The 19,356-nt window shown below is 41.6% G+C and overlaps 1 protein-coding gene across 4 annotated transcripts in view; it reads left to right on the top strand.

Moving 5' to 3' along the window:
• GALNT11 (polypeptide N-acetylgalactosaminyltransferase 11) overlaps positions 1–17,115 on the top strand; it is a 48,105-nt gene extending 30,990 nt beyond the window's left edge. For 2 of the 4 annotated variants that reach the window (XM_074366716.1, XM_010952486.3), the window contains exons 5-12: positions 1,419–1,544; positions 4,164–4,413; positions 9,194–9,311; positions 10,688–10,840; positions 12,310–12,528; positions 13,932–14,036; positions 16,050–16,187; positions 16,426–17,115. In XM_074366716.1, coding sequence (XP_074222817.1) covers positions 1,419–1,544; positions 4,164–4,413; positions 9,194–9,311; positions 10,688–10,840; positions 12,310–12,528; positions 13,932–14,036; positions 16,050–16,187; positions 16,426–16,557 — 1,241 coding nt within the window. In that variant the 3' untranslated portion in view covers positions 16,558–17,115. The other 2 variants (XR_012507990.1, XM_074366717.1) reach the window with 2 other exon arrangements.
• The last annotated feature ends 2,241 nt before the right edge of the window (positions 17,116–19,356 follow it).

Genomic DNA, 19,356 nt, shown 5'->3' with positions numbered 1-19,356 from the left:
GTAAGTCTGTTACATCCACTGTTCCCAGGTAAAAGTGGATTGCCTTCTGAAAGCTCTTAGATGATCTCTGAAGGCCAGTATTTTATGATTCAATACATACTTGATACACCTTTCTTTAATTCAGTGTAGACTCTTTCTAAGAATGATTCTGTGTACACACAACAGGATAGAGGGCTTTTTTATTTACACTACTCATGCAGCTCTCCTCTATCTCGTGAGACAGGTCGTGTCACCATTTTACAGAGGAGGAAATACTACGTGATTTGCTCCAGATTCCATACCTGTGAAGCGGTAGAGTTGACATTAGACCCTTGGTCCACGTAACTCAAGCCTGCCTCTCTTTTCAGCACAGTCAGCTGCAGGGACACACTGATAACTGTATGTCAGTCACATAGTTTTCACAGCTCAGGTATTTATTGAGCATCTCTAATACCAGCGGCAGAACTGGTATGCCAGTATACTTACATACACGATAGTCAGGAAATGTGCACAGGAAGTTCTCATACCTTGGTGTGGGTATTGTAGCTCACAGGAGAAATAGAAAACAAAATTTAATTTGAAAAATGAATGATTAAAAAAATGAATTTGAGTCTGTACCAATTAGAAGATTGGCTAAATACTAAATTCTATAATTTATGGTGTTGAAGTGGTAAGGGTGTAGCTCAGGAGCTGGGGCGCACGCATAGCATGCACCAGGTCCTGGGTTCAGTCCCCAGCACTTCCATTAAAAAAGAAGAAGAGAATTTATGGTGTTGAAATTTTTTAAAGTCAACCTATATTTTGTTTTTACTTTGTGGGTATTTTATCTAAAAGGGGAAATTCATGATCATTTACAATAGTTTATATACTAACTATGGAAAGAACTGTTATTATCTTACATGATCTTTGAAGTTCTTAAGAAATTTAAAGGTAAATGAGCTAGAATTTATAAAAAAATACTTAATGTCCTTGGAAGGTGCTAAATTAATAAAAGGTCACATTTACTGCTGCTATTACATAGTTCTTAGTAGGAGCATAGTTGTTTCAGCTATTCTGAAATGGAGTAAGACTTATGTAAATGTCTTGTCATTTTCTTTGTTTTAAATCTGGTTTATGTGCAGTCAGCTGGACATTGACTCACTCAGGATACTCATTTCAAACATTGTTCAGGCAAAGCGTTGTGCTAGTTGCTGTGGAAATACAGGTAAGTCTATAACTGAGGTAACTGTTTTCTAGGCTGCTGTTTCAGCTCTTACCCCTAATTTTCTTCCTTTTCCCTCTTTCCAGGATAAGCTATGATCTTCTTTTAAAATAAAGCAGAAGATTCTAATATTTACCTGATAGTTTGTTGTTGCAAGTACCAGATACACCTTGAGAAATAAAATGTCTGTGCTTAAGTCTCATGTGATTTGAACAGTTATGGGAGTCTTTATTTTCAGATGATTTGAAAGGAGAACTAGATGAATACATCCAAAAATACATCCCTGGGAAAATTAAAATAATAAGAAATACAAAGCGTGAGGGATTGATTCGAGGAAGAATGATCGGAGCAGCCCACGCAACAGGTAGAACACCCATTGATTTTTCTTGGTGGGTGTTGAGTGATGAGGGCTCTCTCTGTCCTTGGAGCTGTTCCTGATTTCTGCAGAGGTCTGTGAAAAGTAGTGTCTTAAGTGGGCATTCCCAACAAGAGACATGAAGCTTGTTCAGTTTGGGAAAGGACTTTTCATAACTCCGACCCTGTTGTCCCAAAGCACAGGCTCCAGGGTGGTAAACTCTTGAGTCCTCACTGGTCTGTTTTCATAGTGGTCCCTGATAGTGTGAACTGCTGCCTCTTAAATGGGTTTTTATCTTGTTCACTTATATGAGGAGAAGAGTCCAAACCATAATATAACTGAACTTTTGTGGGGTTTTTTTAATACAAAATTTAAAATATATGTACCCAAACTGTTTGATTTGAATTCTGCCAACATTTCTTAATGTATCAATGCATACCACTGGTGATATGCATCATGGTTTTAGTTGGGTAGATGGACATAATATTATAAATTGACATCCGTGACTATAAAAGTATTTTAAAATTTCCTCTTAATCCTTCCGATTTCATCAAGGACAAAGTATCCATTAGTGCTAGTGTCTTTTTAAAACCTTGCCAACACACAGTCTTCCCTTTGAAAAAGAAAGAACAAGTATCAAATTTAGACTCTTCTGCAGAAAATATATCTGGTTTTTACTCAGTTACATTGTATCAGTTCAGATGTGTTTCTTTTTATGGTTACCTCTATGGAAGGTCGGTGATCCTGATTTTCATTTATGATCTTGATTTTAAAAATTTCCTTAAAATGCATTTAACTTAAAATAAATGAATTTGCTTGAAAATATTAGGTATCTAATATTATAGGTAGTGCCTGGGTGTGGCAAATAACAGAAAATCATGAAGCACATCTGAGAATCCCAGAACTTTGAGGGGTGTTCCCTAGTAGAGACAGACTCTCCTACCTTCCTGAACACTGCCCTCCTCAAGATAACCAGTCACTGGGGTACAAGGTGGTTGGCACCGCTTGCTGTCACCACCCACTGTCCCATTTGCTGGGTTAGTTGTGATTTAATTTTTAGAATTTTACTTCTTCCCTCCATTCTCTTAAACCTGCACAGAACAGGAGCAGTTAACAAAAAATGAGAAGTAGCTCGCCTCCATCCAGTCTGCAGTCATATGCAAATTGAATTCCAGACTTAATGATTTTCCTTCGCTAGAGGTCTAGTCAAAGACTTACTGACTTGGCTTCCTGAAGGAGTGAGAGAAAGAGAAGGTTGTGAGTGTTCGTGGAGAATGGTGAGATGATGTCACAGAACATTGTCCTGGTAGAGTGTGGTGTTACTGAGTCTGTTATTTCCAGATAACAATAGTCATTTAGTTTTTCTTTTCAGACCTTTCAGTCCTTGTTCAGATATAGTTCAGAATCTATGAAAAAAGTAAGCCAGCTTCTGGGAAATCAGTCTGAGGTTCAGCGACTGTGTATAATCTTAACCTCACTTAGTTAATTTGACTTTAATTGAAAAAGTAACATTTTTACAATTAAGAAAAGCTATTAATACATTTTCTCCTCAAAGGAACATTGATTGAATTGAATAGTGTACAGGTCGAATGGTTTGCCTTTCTGCATTAAATGACATCTGGTGAGCTGTAAACTCTTTACATCCTCCCAAGGCCTGTTCACAGATATTGAAAGGCAAGACTCGGGCACTGTCACTCTCTTGCTTGAGATATTTCTGCTGTTGAAATAGGATGCATCCAGTGCTTTAAGCAATTCATGTAAAATCTGTCAGTTTATTTTATGGCTAAACTTTTAGAATAATAATGTTACCTGATGATGAGATTCTAAGTTTCTCAGTTGTTCAGAGCAGCCATTGTTGTCAGTCCCTCATTCCTGCTCACATTTATCAAGAGGAATTAAAAATGCGTGATAAAGTCTTTATGATTTTTGTCTTTTTACTAACTAGAAGAAAAGTGTATCCCGTGGCTGGTGAGAGCCACTGTGGCCAGCACGACTGGGGTAATTAGGAAAGGTGGGAAATGGGAGAACAGAACTGAGCGTGGGGCAGTCAGGTGGTGAATCTGGGGTGGGGGTGGGGCTGTGTGGCTGATGAGAGGTGTCCACCTTCTCTGCCTCCTGGGGATCCCTGCATCGTAGCAGTAATTGATAAATGAGGCCATGTTCTGAGTCACCAGTGAAGATGAGCTGTGTTCTCTGTTTATTTACTAAGGCAGGGAGATAGATACTCAATTTATAAACATTTCCATTACAATAATTGCAATAGAAGTATCTACACACAGCTGGCCGCTTTCGTTGCACTGCACTCTGCACCTGGCTGTCCAAAGGACTGACTTGTTCTGTGAGACTTGGAATCTATTTATTGGGGAGGATATGAATTGTCTGTAAATTTTTTAAAGAGTTGTACATATTGTTTGTATTTGATATTCAATCATAGCAGTGCACTCCAGGCAGAATTCCTGGCCAGAAGACTCCCCCTGGTTGTGATTGGCAGTGAAGTAATGGTTTAATTGTTTGGGCTGAAAGGATGGCAGTTATGTTCACACCCTGTAAATGCATCATCCGATCGAACTGGCGGCCGGACCTAAATCCAGTGCTGTGGTGCTCTCGGAGCTCTGTTTGCCTCCTCAGGAGAAGTCCTGGTGTTCCTGGACAGCCACTGTGAAGTAAACGTGATGTGGCTGCAGCCCCTGCTGGCCGCCATCCAGGAGGACGGGCAGACGGTGGTGTGCCCGGTGATCGACATCATCAGTGCTGACACGCTCGCCTACAGCTCATCCCCTGTGGTGCGGGGAGGATTCAACTGGGGGCTGCACTTCAAGTGGGATCTTGTTCCACTCGCTGAGCTCGGGGGGCCAGAAGGAGCTACCACGCCAATAAAGTAAGATCCTCTGAGTGTTGGGAACTTCCCGCCAGTGTGTATTCAAAAGAGAAACACATTCAAAGAGAATTCCTTTTCCTTTGCAAGAAGCAGAAATGTTGGCTTAACTTGTTTGTCCATTAAAAATTCTTGAGTGCTTAGTGAATTTTATGTGCTTTGCCACGTCCTAAAGAAAGATTTATGAATAAGAAATTGTCCCTGCCCTCAAGGATTTATGTCTTTGTGGGAAAGGCAGAAGTCAGCCGTGTCCTGGGATAATTGTTGCAGAGGGAGGACCCCCTGTGTGTTGTTTATGTCAAAACATGGCTTATTGATGGGTCACTGACGTATTTTCAGTTCTTGGCTCATGTGGGTGATGCTGTGAAGAACACGTAACACACAAGCCGCCTCTGTGTTTAGGATGTTTAGGATGGGTTCCTCCCAGTACAGTGACCAAGTCAGAGTGTGTGAATTGCTTTCAGGTCTCATCCGTGTTGTCTAGTATTAGAAACCTGCTCTTATGTGTTGTTTCTCCTTTCTTGCTTTTGCTTTCTTTTAAATTTCTCATACAGATTTCAGAGAGATTTGTCTGTGTTTCTACTTTTTAAAGTTCTTGGACCTACTCTTTTTAGAAAAATAGCATACATGAAAAGTACACATTTGTATGTATACATGCATACAGTTTAATAAATGGTTATAATGTGGACACCTGTGAAACTACCACCCAGGTCAAGAAACAGCACCTGCATGCCCCCAGTGCACCCTCCCTGGTCACAGCCCCTGCCCTCGTCCCTAGAGGTGTCGTTCCCTGACCCACTCACCATTGCCTTGCTTTCCTGAGGAGTCTGACCAACTGTGTGTGATCTAAACAGTGTAGTCCAGTTTCCCTGGCTCTTGGACTTCATATAAATGACACCGTGGGACTCATTACTGTCCTGCTTCCTTCACTCAACACTGCCTTAAAGGCCCCTGCTGCAGTCAGTTCATTTTTATTGCTGTATAATACTCTGTCAATGTATCGTTAAGTTTATCCAGTTTACTGTTGGTGAGGCAGTGGGGCTGTTTTCAGCTGCTGCTGTTTTAACGTTACACATGGTGCCGTTGTCAGCATTTTTATTCCTGTTTTTTAGTTTATGAGTGCAGCTGCCCAGGCACAGGCACACCTCTCCTCACCTTTCGTAAAAACATTTTCCCAGCACCTCAGGTGACCAGAATGCTTTGGCTCCTCAGCTCGTCTTTGGGTGTTTGCCTGCTTTCTTTCATCCAAACCAGGCGGCCCCGGCCAGGCGATCTGCTGGCAGGGCAGGGTCGCCTTCTGCTCTCAGGCTTTGTGTTGCAGTTCTTTGTGATTCCATGCAAAAGGCACACCCAGCTCCCAGTCGCCTTCCTGTCTTCACAGACTTGCAGCTCTCCTCGTTACCTTCCGGGGGCTTTTGGTGTGGGTCTCGCTTCCCTCCCGGTGCCACAGGTGGGAGGTAGATGCTGGAGCAAGTCTCTCAGGAGAAGGAGGGCTGCCCTGGGACTGCCCGCCTGCGTTTCTGGTCCCCACGACCGCACATGGGAGGCAGACGGGAGTGCTGACTCCACTTTGGGCTTTTCTTTGCTGGTGTGAGAGGAGAGGGCCTCAGACTGTTATCTGTGTTCTCCGTGGATCCAGGGATAAGTCAAACCATACATAACAGCTTAGGGTGAAAAGTGGCCAACTCTACCCCTTTCTTCCCTGTTCTCAGTCTTTCTCCCCAGAGGCCAGTTCTTTTAACTGTTTTTAGTTTTGGTCTTCCAGGTCTTACTTCCTGAGCTCTCTGATATGCAGAGTCTTCTTTTCAACGTCTAGCCAACTTTAAACCCTCTCTATTGGAAAAGTGAAGGTTTGGCTCATTTACATCACTCCCGCGTATTCTTTATTGCTTAGTGTTGTAGGAGGCTCATTTTCAGTTACTGTGTTACTTCCTTTTGGTACTTAAAAAAAACTCTTTATCTGTTGACTTTTGACAGCATCATTTGACACTTCCTTGTATGACGAGGATGTGAGTACCCCTTCCCCTTCTACTTTTTCCCCACTTTTTCTTCGGTAAGCTATTGCATGGTATCAGGGTTGCTAACTTCTTGAGTTGGGTGTTTAGATTTTGTAAATTTCCCATCTTTTTTCTAATAGGCATTTAGGATGATAAATTTTCTTCTAATCAGGACTTTAGTGGCTTCCCACAAATTATGATACATCATTTTTTATCATTTATTTCAAAATATTTTCATTGTTTTCAAAATATTGTCATTGTCATGTCTTCTCTGACCTGTAGATTATTTAGCAGTGCATTTATTTATTTTTTAACTTTTTTTTCTTGAGTTATAGTCATTTTACAATGTTGTGTCTAATTCCAGTGTAGGGCACAATTTTTCAGTTATACATGAACATATATATATTCATTGTCACATTTTTTTTGCTGTGAGCTACCATAAGATCTTGTATATCTTTCCCTGTGCTGTACAGTATAATCTTGTTTATCTATTCTACATTTTGAAATCCGAGCAGTGCATTTATTATTTTATAGACATATGGAAATTTTATAGTTGTTATTTAATCCTAGCTTAATTATACTGTGGTCAGAATCTGTATTTTCTGCAGTTAAAGATGGGATTCTGTATCATTTGGGTCGAGTTTATTGTGTTATTCAAATATTTTACATTTTTATTAGTTTTTAATTTACATATCAGTTATTGAAAATGGTGTATTAATTTCCCACTGCAATTATGTGTCTGTTTCTCCTTGTACTTCTTTATATGTTTTCTTCATATATTTTGAGGCTTTATTAATAGATGCATGACAATATAGAATTATTAAATCTTCTGGTAAATGATACCATTTACCATTATGAATCTTTCATTCTATACTTCCAGAGTAGTGAAACTTCTGCTTTATAGGCTGACGTTAATATGGCTGTTCCAGCTTCGTTTTGATTAGTATTTGGTTGTGTAATTTTTCTTTTGCTGTCAGTCTTTCTATAGTCTCATATTTAGATGTGTCCCTTGTAAGCAGCATGTAGTTGCCTTTGTTTTGTTTTTAAAACAATGTGGAAAACTTTGTCTTTTAACTAGGGCATTTAGTTAATTATATTCAGTCATATTACTTACATTTTTGTGTTTATGATTACAGTGGTACTATTTGCTTTGTATCTGTTATATTCTTTTTTCTCTTCTCTTTTGGTCTGAGTTCCAGTTATTCTGTTCCCAACTGCCACCTCATTATTAAACATTATGGATTCTTACATACATTTCCCCTTTTATGTTATCTTTATCCTTTCTGCATCTGCAAGCTTCCACCTAGGATTTATTTTCATTCTTACTAAAGAGCACATTTTAGTATTTCTTTTGGTTGGACCTTTAGGTGATTACTGCTCTCTTTTTCTGAAAATGCCTTTGTTTCACCATTATTCTGAAGAATCATTTTATTTGATACTCAGTTCTAGATTTGAAATTCAGTCCTAAATTATTATTCAGTTCTAGATCGACACTCAGTTCTAGATTGATACTCAGCTTTAGATTGGTGCTCAGTTCTAGATCGATTTTATGTGATATTCAGATTCTAGATACTCAGTTCTAGATTGATACTCATTTCTGGATTTCAGTTCATATTCTTTCAGGACTGAAGATACCATTCAAGAACCTTCTGGCTTCCACTGTTTCTGGTGAGAAGTCATCAACTATCTTACTTTTGTTTCTTTTGAAGGTAATCTCTCTTATTGGCTGCTTACATTTTTTTTCTGTGTCAGAAGTGTTTTTCAGATATGCATAAACTTGGTTTCTTTATTGATAGCATCTAATTATTTGCCAAATTCTCAGTCTTATCTTTTATGCTTGAATATATTGAGCAGTTATTTTAAAGTCTCTGCCTGAGAACTCCACTACTTGAAACCCTGCACGTCTGTCACTGTTGTAGACTGTTTTCTCTTTACTTCCATGTGGTTTATCTTTACCCTGACTGCCTGGTCATCTGTTAGTTGGCTTGCTTAGTTTTGTTCAATGCCAGACATTGTATATGAAAAATTATAGACGTACTTTCATAGGTGGGGTGATGTTTTCTCCCTGCAGAGAATTTTGCTTCATTCTGGACACTAGAATTTGTGACCACCTGATGCAGTTTCAGGAAGTGAGGTGACCGGAAGCCGAGCCTGAGTCGCTGCAAGGGCCGGTCTGCATCAGAGTCTCGCCGACACGGGGTTCCTCAGATGCGGCATTGTTAACCTTCTGGGCCAGACAGTTCTTCATGGTGGGGGCTCTCTTGTGCATTTTAGCATATTTAGGAGCATACTTGGCCTAAACCCTTCAGATGCAGTAGCACACCCCCCCACCCATTGTGACAGCTGAAAATGTCTCCATGTGACAGTTCATGAAATGTTTGCTTGAAAGCTACTCGCCTAGCACATGTTGAGCCCCATTCAAAGTGTGGGGTTTGTCTGGTCTCTCCTTGGCAGGCCCTAGAGTCCAGTTTTTACCCCGGTGGCTCTGCGAGACAGACTCAAAAGGAATTAAATAATTCAGGTGAATTTCTGTCAACAGTAGTTACAGCTATTTAAAAAGCAATTTTGATGCGTAGAAAAGTAGCCTTCATTTGCCGGTATCTAGTAGTATAGAAGATTCAGTTATGTGGCCCAGCTCATTCCCAATAAATTAAATCAAATGTTTCATAATATTTAATCTAGTTTTTATTAGTTATGTTCCAAAGCAGCACTGAATTTTTTTTAAAACAAAAACAGTAGGTAATTGAATCTATAGAACTGGTACAGTAATTGTGTTCTTTTCCTAGGTCACCGACAATGGCTGGAGGATTGTTTGCCATGAACAGAAACTATTTCAATGAACTTGGACAGTATGACAGTGGCATGGATATCTGGGGAGGGGAAAACTTAGAAATATCATTTCGGGTAATTTTTTTTACATGCTTAATTGTTAGCTTTGTGTGCAGTAAGATTATGATTTCTATCTATGATCCCATATTTTGTAATAAATTCTCTTTGATTATCTTTATTAACAAATTGTCCTTAATGAAGACTACTTTATCATAATCTATGATGTGGGTAAAACCCATTCAAAATAGTAAAAGCCTATAAGAAGCTTTCCTTTACCTTATAAGAATTTAAAAGGGCTAGTTGTAATGAATATTTGGGTATAAATTCGTATTTAGGGTACATTTAGTCTAGAGTTCTGTTCTTTCTTTGTTTATTAATCTTATAGTTGAGGGTCATCAGATTTTCCTGATGGCCCAAGACCATCCTGGTTCATACCTGTTCTCCTTGAGAAATTATTACTAGCTCCCCACTTCACTTTCAGGTGTAGCCTAGTTTATCTGACAGCTTATATCAACACCCCATGTATAGCTTACCAAACCCTTTAAATACAGGTGCCTCCAACCTGAGGAAGAAATGCACCTTTCATAGTCTCTTCTTCTCTAATTGCTAAGATTGGAAAGATAACAATTAGGGGTGGGGTCTCTGGCTCAGGTTGCTGTGGTGGTGGTTAAGACAGACTTTGGAAAAGGCAGAAAGAGGGCAAGGGAGAACTCAGGTTTCTCCCTCTTAGCAGGTGTCCTCATTCCCCACCTCCCATTGCCGGGTCTGTGTTACGAACCCCTGTGCAGATACTGTAATACCACGTGAATATGTCATTTTGTGTTTTTGCAAATGTACTGACCACTGTGTTTTTAAAAGGCAATTTTCCTACATAATCTTAACAATTTGAAAGTTGAAAGGTATAATAGATATTTTTAGTTCAGTCTTACTTTGTAGATAAAGTAATTGAGTCCCATAAAAAGTAAAATAACTGTATAAAGTAAAAGGTAAAATTTAGACCAGAACTAAAATCTTTTGAATCTTAATTTAGAGTTATTCTGTATATTTTATTAAAATTTTTTCCCTAAAAGACAGTGCATATATGTATTTTATGAGGAAGTACCCATAAAAGTGAGATTAAAGGACCAGTTCGTAAATATTCTTTGTACCTAAATTCTGAAGGTCAACTTCCTTTATCTGTTAAAACAAATGTCTGGTAAAGTGTAATTTTAGACAACAGGTAGGAAAAGAGTATTACGTTTTAGAGTTTTGTTTTCTTTTTATTCATAAAGACATAATTTTTTAAAATATACCCTTTGACTTTAGTATGTTTGAATAGGTATATACTATAAGATAAAAATCTTTCAAGGTTTCACAAGCACCTGTTTAAGAAAGATTAATTTCATGGTGATTCATACATGGGTCTCACAGCGCTGTGAGGGACTGTTAACACATACTTTGCTTCTGGCCAGATTTGGATGTGTGGAGGGAAACTCTTCATCATCCCTTGCTCTAGAGTCGGACACATTTTCCGGAAAAGGCGACCATATGGTTCCCCTGAGGGCCAGGACACCATGACACACAACTCCTTGAGGCTGGCACATGTCTGGCTAGATGAATACAAGGTGAGATTCAGTTTCTGGTTGAGAAGGATGAGTGATAAGGCCAGACGCTCCTTTGGGGATGGCTTTGGTTTCTCTTTCCTGTTTCTGTTTAGGAATTTCGGTTTGATGACATTTGCTCTAGAGCCACCTCTTTTCCAGATTTCTTTTCTCCCTTCTCTTCACCCAGTTTTCCCCTCATTTTTGGTTCTCACTCTTCTTTTGATTTTCCAAGTGACCCGTCTATAAGAGGTAATATACCCAACATCAGAAGAAATTCTGTTTCTTTATCCCTCCCGTCCCTCTCCTGTGACTCCCACAGAACCTGGCTTCTCTCCTGTGTTCACTGGGCTTCGCTCTGACCCAGTCCCACTGCCTCCCCATTCAGACTCTGCACAGGTCTTATTCCTTCCTGCGTCCTCTTCTGCCGTATGCAGCTTTGTAACAGCTTTATTGAGGTATGATTCATAAATAATTTTTAGAACATTTTGTCGCCCCCAAAAGAAGCTCCGAGTCCTTCAGCCATCATCCTTTCCCAGCATCCCGCAGCCCTGGACAGCCACTGAGCTGCCTTCTGGCTCCGTAGATGGGCCTGTTCTGGACACTGGTGGTATCTGGAAGAACATCACAACCCAGTGGGCCAGTACTTTCTAAATGCTTAATGTGTGATGTTAAAAAATCTTGTGTGGGCAAGATCCATCTAAAGAGCAGTACGGAGTTTTGTGCAACAATAGGAAGCTATTCCAACCTTAAAAGTTACTGAGTTTTGGTATAGTGTCAGAAAAGAATAGCCATAATTACTTGACAGTTATTAAAATATTTCTGCCATTTTAAACTACATATTTTCATGAAGTCGTATTTTTTAAAACACATTTAATCAAACAACATATAGTGACAGATTGAGTGCAGGTACCAGAACTCAGCTCACTTCTATTCAGAAGACGGCATTCAGACATTGGAAAGATTTCTGAGAATATGAAGCAGTGTCAGTGTCCTCAGTAATTTTGTTTTTGTTCAAAGCATGTTATTTATGCTAATAGGTAATGAGTTTGTTATTTTTAATAATTTATTGTTTCTAAACTTTAACTTCGAATACAGTAAATATCTAAAGAGATTTAACTCCTAGAAACAGAGCCTCCTTGGAGTCTTCAGCGGTTTTTACTAATATAGAGTCCTGAGACCAAGGAGTTTGAGAACTGCTGATCTCAAGTGTAGTCTGTCTCACTGAGTTCACGATGCACATTTTTACATGTTTTTCCATTTCTGAAATTGGGGCATATCGTACAATTTAAGATGTCTTCTTGTTGTCAGTGATGGACCTAATTGTGTGAAAACTTTGCAGTCACATATTCAACATCAAGAAAACACTGGCATGAAAAACGTTTTTGCTCTTAATCCATTTATTTCCGTTCTTTTAACCTCTTGTATAATTGATTATATTCGGCTTAAACAAAAAAATCCTCTCATTTTTCACTTTTCTTTTTTAAACTCAGGAGCAATATTTTTCCTTAAGACCTGATCTGAGGACCAGAAGCTATGGAAATATCAGCGAGCGTGTTGAACTGAGGAAGAAGCTAGACTGTAAATCATTTAAATGGTACTTGGATAATATTTACCCAGAGATGCAGATATCTGGGCCCAATGCCAAACCCCAGCAACCCATTTTTGTCAATAGAGGGCCAAAACGCCCCAAAGTCCTTCAGCGTGGAAGGGTAAGGAAGTAATCTTATCAAAATATCTCATGACGTGCTGTGTGATGTGATCAATGACATCGTAGACTTAACGGAATGTTTAAGGATAGGCTTTCACGTGCCTTCCATTATATTCTTTTTATGAGAATTTCCTCTGTTCAGGTGTAAGACCTTAGAAATGTTAGTATCTTTGCTGTTCATATTAAAATTCTTTACCTGCCAGTGTTAAAGAGAACATGACTTCTCTAAATTATATGCTAGCCTCCGAGAGGGCAGATGTCAATGTGAATGTACAAATCTGGCAGTATAAGCAAGTGGAAATATCATTTGGCAGAGACCAGTGTGAAAAGGAAAACAAAAGGAGAAATGGGGCAGCCACACAGTGTTAGCCTCAGCTCTGGGCACTGACTGCAGACAGGAAGTGAAGGACAGTGGTAGGGTCTGCGTGGTGGCATGAAGTCAGATTTTACACCCAATGTTCCGAGCGGTCATCTGTGCTTCACAGAGCACACGCTGATCAACCATAATTCTTTAGATGGTCCCCCCCCCTTTTTTTTTTAATTTCTTCAGTGTTATAATCACACTTCAATTTTAGGGGTCTAGCCATAAAATCATACCTTTTTCTTAAAATCATTTCTTAGAATTGGCTTTCTGAAAGTTAAGTGTAGATATTTAATAGTTGCCTGGATTTCTCTTTCGTGTTACGGAGACACACCTCTTAGGGTTCCTTCACAATGCCAGTGATTCTTAAGTAGCTTGAGCTAAGCCTAGAGCTTTCCCCTTTCTTGTCTCTGCCTTGTAAGGTTAAAAATGTCATCAAGATGTTTATTAATTAGGTGTTTTCTCTTTGAGTGAAAATAGGTGCCTGTGTATGTTCACATAGTTGAAATCCCTTACCATGATTATTCCTGCCTTGCATAACTGATCTCATTTAATATAAACTGATCCTTTTATGCAGACTAGATGCTCTTTGCTTCTTTATGTGTCTCACCCTGTGGCGTTTATAACCTATATTTACGTCCAGTGTAGTATGTACATTACATTTAATTTTGTACTGTCTGGTTTATACCTTTTGTTCTTATTTCCATAGCTTCATTTGAAGGTGCTTTAGTGCAGAGATGGTATTTTCATTCCTCTCCTGTAGTAGATTAGTAAACTTGTACCTTTAGGTAGAATTTCTCCTTGACACTGCCTGCGTATGTTGTTAAAACTGCCTAAACCTTGAAGCCTCTGTTGTGATGCTCTTAGGACTGAAGCTAGAATTCAGTAGTAAAAGATAGTTATTTTTTTACCTTTAGAATTCGTACCTCTGGAATAATATTCATGTTTCATCTGAAACCCCCTTTTCTGGGATGCTAAGGTGTCTTTTGACTTGGGTCTCTCTAAATGTGCCAGGTTGCCCAGAGCAGTCTCTTCTTTTACAGCTATATCACCTCCAGACCAACAAGTGTCTGGTGGCCCAGGGCCGCCCAAGTCAGAAAGGAGGCCTGGTAGTGCTTAAGGCGTGCGACTACCGTGACGCCAGTCAGGTGAGTGTGCCTCTGGGCTCACAGCAGCCCTCGGGAGGGGTCCTGCGGTGAGGGGAAGCTGCTGGCACCCCCCCCCCCTTGAGGAGGGATGGGTGGACTGTCTTTTCCTAAATTATATTATTGGGAATGATTTTAAAGGTCATCTAATACTATTTTCGTCTCGTTTATTTCCCCTACCTCTGCTCACTGTCATAGTCACATTTCTTTAGAGCATTATCTGTACTTTGTAATTATACAGAATGAATTTGAATTATGTAGAATGAATTGAAAGCCATATGAATTTGTTAGAAATGGCAAAGGAAGTGTACCTTCTTTCTGGCCAAGAACATATATATCATATATGAGATACATATATAAATCTGCATTGGAAGAGTCAGAATATCTTTTGTAGTGTTTTTCCGCAATCAAGTTTTACTGATTATCAGTAGTTCATCAGAGGAACCACAACACAGTTTCAGTTCATTTCATTCACATAATTTATTGTCAGGTTGTATGTGTCCTTTCCGTGGTGTTAAGTGATCCTAAAAATAAGCAGAAACCTTGTTGCAGACTGCTTTGTGTCTGGTAAAACACCATAGCCCCCAGGGGCCTGCTCTTCGGGCCACAGGGCCTCAGGCCTACAGTGCAGATGCCCCCAGTAAGCAAGCTCCAGTTATGTGCTTACGTTTCCCTCTGAGGGGTGGGCTGGGGTCATTCAAGATGTAAAGAACACTTGGCCTTTTTAGAATAGTGTGTCCTTTGAAATTTCATAGAACACATTTTACTTCTAGGAGAGTTCGTGTACACTAAGATGTTAACACGCTGGAAAACATGGTTTAAAAAGGTTTCCATGCCGTATGTGGGTAGGAGATGTGTCAGTGTTGTAGACACAGAACTGGTGGTTTAGGTCGTAGTGGGATGAGATTGCTGAAATTCATTCCAGAAAATGTAGGAAGTTTGAGGAGATGGAGTTACACTCTCCTGTCTGTACTGTGTTGTGACCGTACAGAACTGTACTAACACCCTGGCCACTAGCCACGTGTGGCTGTTGAAGTTTAAACTAGTTAAAGTAATTGAAATGAAATAAACAGATCATTCCCTCAGTCACACTTGCCGCATTTCCAGCGCTCCGTGGCCGCACGTGGGCCGGTGGCTCCCGTGTTAGGCCAGCGCAGGTTGCGAAGCGCTAGAGTCGTCACAGGAGGCCCTGTTACGGCACTGCTGGGCTTCCCTTCTTGTTACCAGGGGTAGCGCACACACGTTTTGGGGCTGTAGGTAGAAGTGGCAGTGAATAAAATAATCCAGAGGGTAGAAGAAAATGTTTCCTTTTGGATTTAGTGATGGTGCATGTTGGGGAGAATCAATTTATTCATTGCACTTAATTTCAGGCCTTTGTTCCTGAAAATAATCTGAGAGACTGTAAAGAAGTCTATCCTGAAAGATCATTTGTACATCTAAGGAGAATTGTGCTTCAGAGCTGTCAGGATGAAATCATAATCTCAGTCCAAATACTGTGACCTCTAGTCCCACAGGGTAGCAGGTTAGCGTGTGACATTCCGCAGGAGGACGTGGCGTAACAGCGCACGCACGTCACCACCGCCCAGCAGGTGAGAAGACGCGAAACCCAGAGCCTCACGTGTGCTCTGTCTACAGAAGTCAGACCAGCAGCTTCGTTTCGGGCTCCTTCAGGTCTTAGGCAGTCAGGAATTAAAAGCATTGTATGACTGTGGAATCCTGGAACTAGGAAAGATCGGGAGTCACACGCTCAGTTCAGTTCAGTCAGTTAATTCAGCCACTGCTTACATCTCTTCCTGGGACTGACTGCGCCTCACTTTCTCCTGTGTTATTAGTTCATTCCATTTCAGATGACTGAGTTGATACGCCTCCGGGTGACTCCAGTACACTGGTCTGTTCCTGCTGTATGAGGCCATACAGAATAAATCCACTGTTCCACAAATGTGTGAAGCGTCGTGCAGTCTGAATTTCAGAATCTAAAGCAGAACCTGGGGTTTGATCTTTTATTTTCTTCCTTAGGTCTGGATTTATAATGAAGAGCATGAGTTGGTTTTAAATAATCTCCTTTGCCTGGATATGTCAGAAACCCGTTCATCGGACCCACCACGGCTCATGAAGTGCCACGGGTCAGGAGGATCCCAGCAGTGGACCTTTGGGGTGAGGCGCTTGTTCAGTGGTGATGCAAGGACGTGTGGAGAAGGCTGAGTGAGGGAGCCCGGCCGAGGGCCTCACTCTGCCCTGTGGATGGTGCTCCTGAGTTTGCAGTGTCCTGTGAACAATCTTAAATGTCCCACATCTCTTCTAGGTTTCTGTCTGTTTACCATATTCTGACAATACATTTTTTAAGTGAAAGCAAATAACTGGTGTTTTTTTCTTGGTATCACTTCTTTCTCAGAGGAATAATCGACTGTACCAGGTGTCAGTTGGACAGTGCCTGGGAGTGGTTGATCCGCTGAGTCACAGAGGGTCTGTTGCCATGGCAATCTGTGATGGCTCCTCCTCGCAGCAGTGGCACTTGGAAGGTTAAGGTTGGTGCCGTGTCTGGAGTGATTTGTCCTGCTCACCTGCAACGTGGAGATGCCTAGGAAGATCAGCAGAGGTGAGACAGCATACACAGTAGAGATTGGAGGACCAGATGACCACCAGGAGGTGAAGAAGTATGTTTCTCCAGGGCGTTCAGGTCCTCTCCGAGCTGCTGTTAAGAAATTTCTTGCTTGTGGTAGGAAACCAGAATACAGTTTTAACTTTTTGAAGAGTCAGGTTTGTACAGGATAAAGCCCAGGAAATTGACATGTCTGCTCAAAGTTATTTATGCTTCTTTTTAATCCTCTTTGATAATGGAGTAGCGTCTGTCTCATCAGGAACTTGTCATGATTTCCTTTCTTAGAACATTTCATAGGTGACAGTTTTTTTATTTTTATTACCATGTTCTAAATAGTTTTAATTCAAATGAATCCACATTACTTTTAACTTCAGAAGGCATCATTTATAAGATTATATTTAAGAGGCAGTTAGCTATTATAAATTATTTTGATGAATTATGGTATTATCTACATTTACAATAAAGGAGCCTTTTGATTATTTACTAGGGTTTTTTTTGTCTGCTCTCTCATCTTCTATTGGGGCCTCTGGTGTGAGTCGCCCTGCGTACATGCTAAATGGTAAGAAAGGCCCTGGGATTCGGCTGATGAACCAGTACACGAGGTAGCAGAACTAACCTTAGCGATTTTCAGTTTCTTAGCTTGAACTATGTAAATTTGAAGCTGAAGGCATGTGAATTTGGATACTTTGAAGTTGCCTGTGAAACCTCCAGGTAGAGTTGTGAAATAGGTATTTGGATACAGAGGTCAGGATTTCAGACAATACCTCAATTAAAGATCTAAATTTAGGAATCATCTTTATATATTATAAATGCCAAAATATAAAGTGAGGTTTTTTCCACCAAAATTACATCTCAGAGGAGACAGACATAGTCTCATAGTACAGGGTGTTTTCTTGAACCACAAAGCAGTTTAAGTAGCATATTGGAAACATCTCAGAGAATAATATATTCTGTATCTATATACTGAACACTTTATCTGTAATTCGGTTTTGAAGACCAGATGGTACCTATAGAAAACAAAAAGCAAGATGGAAGATTTAAACACAACAAAATCAGTAATCACGTTAAATGTAAAGTAATACAGTTGACCTTAGCTCACGTCTGTGCTGCCTCAGCGAGTGTTGTCAGATGTCCTGCCAGAAGGCCCGCAACTCTGGGAGTGAAGTCTGGGCCCCGCGGGTGCCTTGGAAGCACAGAGGAGATCGGCCACGATGGCGGCGTGGAAAGAACCTGAGCTCACCTCCTCTCACGGCGACAAAACTACAACTATTTGCAGAACCACCACCATCAATGGAAAAGACTGGAACCTACCAGGAAAGAGCTTCTACAACTAAAGATACAAAGAAGGACCCACAAGACAGGTAGGAGGGGTGGAGTAGCAACATAGTGAAGTCCCGCACCCCCAGGGGGGCAGCCCACAAACAGAGGAGCAGTTATAACTGCAGAAGTTCTGGAGTGGAGGGTCCAAGCTTCGTAGTGGGCTCCCCAGCCCAGGAGTCTCGCACTGGGAAGAAGAGCCCCTAGAGCATTCGGCTTTGAAGGTCAGCAGAGCTTCCTTTTAGGAGCCTCAGAGCCTTCTCTCGTAAAGGGCGCACACAGTCTCACATGTTCCCGGACCTGGGGCAGAAGCAGTAGTTTGAAAGGAGCCTGGGTCAGACCTACCTGCTGATCTTGGAGTCTCCAGGAGAGGGAGTGGGTAGCTGCAGTTCACCCTGGGGACACGGCCATTTTGGGGAGCTCATTCTGCAATGTGGACGCTGGTGAGTGCCCTCCACCTTGTTATCCTCAGGACCCGTGCCTGCCCTAGGCCAACAGCCTGCAGGCAACCGTTGCTAGGACACCTCAGGCCAAACAGCTAAATGAGCATGGGCGCAGCCTCACCTCCTGGTAGACAGGCTGCCTTAAGAACCTGTGAGCCCACAGTTCCCCTAGACGTGGCCCTACCCCCCAGAAGTTCCCAAACCTAGCCCCACGCGCTAGACCCTCCAGGAAAAGACCCTGGGCCCCGGCCCTGTGCATCAGCCAGTCTGCTCTGGCCTCAGGACCAGCCTCACACACCAGCCCACCTACTAGCAGGACAGATCCTGCCCTGAGACTGGCTGGGCCCTGGCCCCGCCTGCTATCAGAGCAGCACAAGCTACCGGCCATCCCAGACCCTTGGCCGGCTGTGTCAGGAACGAGCTCCACCCACCAGCAATCCAACACCAGCTCTGGGACTCCTGGGCCCTGGAATGAGACCCCAGGACCTGGCTCTGGCCACTAGTAGGTGCGTGAGTTCCAGGATCTGGCTTCACCTACCAGTGGGCAGGCTGCAGCCCTGGGGTCTCCTGGACACTAACTCCAGGTCTCTCCGGGCTTTTTCAGTCAGCCTCCTTGTTACCCAGCCCCCTCTGCACAAGGCAGGGCCTGGCAGCCAAGTCTACCAGACACTTACTGCAGTAGCCCTACAGCACAGGGCCCCACCAGCCCTCACAGGAGGAGCCCCCAGAGGTGATAGGTCTGGTGATGAAAGAAGGGTGCGCTGCTCACAGACGTGTCTCTTACAAAAAGCCGTTTCTCCAAGGTCGGGAAATGTAACCAAACCACCAGATACATCAAAAGAGCCAGTCAGGCAAAAGGCAGCGACAGAGGAGCATGTTCCAAATGAAGGAACAAAATAAAACCTCAGAAGAAAGAACTAAGTGAAATGGAGACAGTCTGCCAAGGAAAGAGTTGAGGGCGGTG

This window comes from Camelus bactrianus, chromosome 7, assembly GCF_048773025.1.
Source record: "Camelus bactrianus isolate YW-2024 breed Bactrian camel chromosome 7, ASM4877302v1, whole genome shotgun sequence".
Taxonomy (NCBI): domain Eukaryota; kingdom Metazoa; phylum Chordata; class Mammalia; order Artiodactyla; family Camelidae; genus Camelus; species Camelus bactrianus.
Note: the sequence above shows the minus strand (reverse complement) of the source record. Positions and strands in the feature narration are given on the sequence as shown.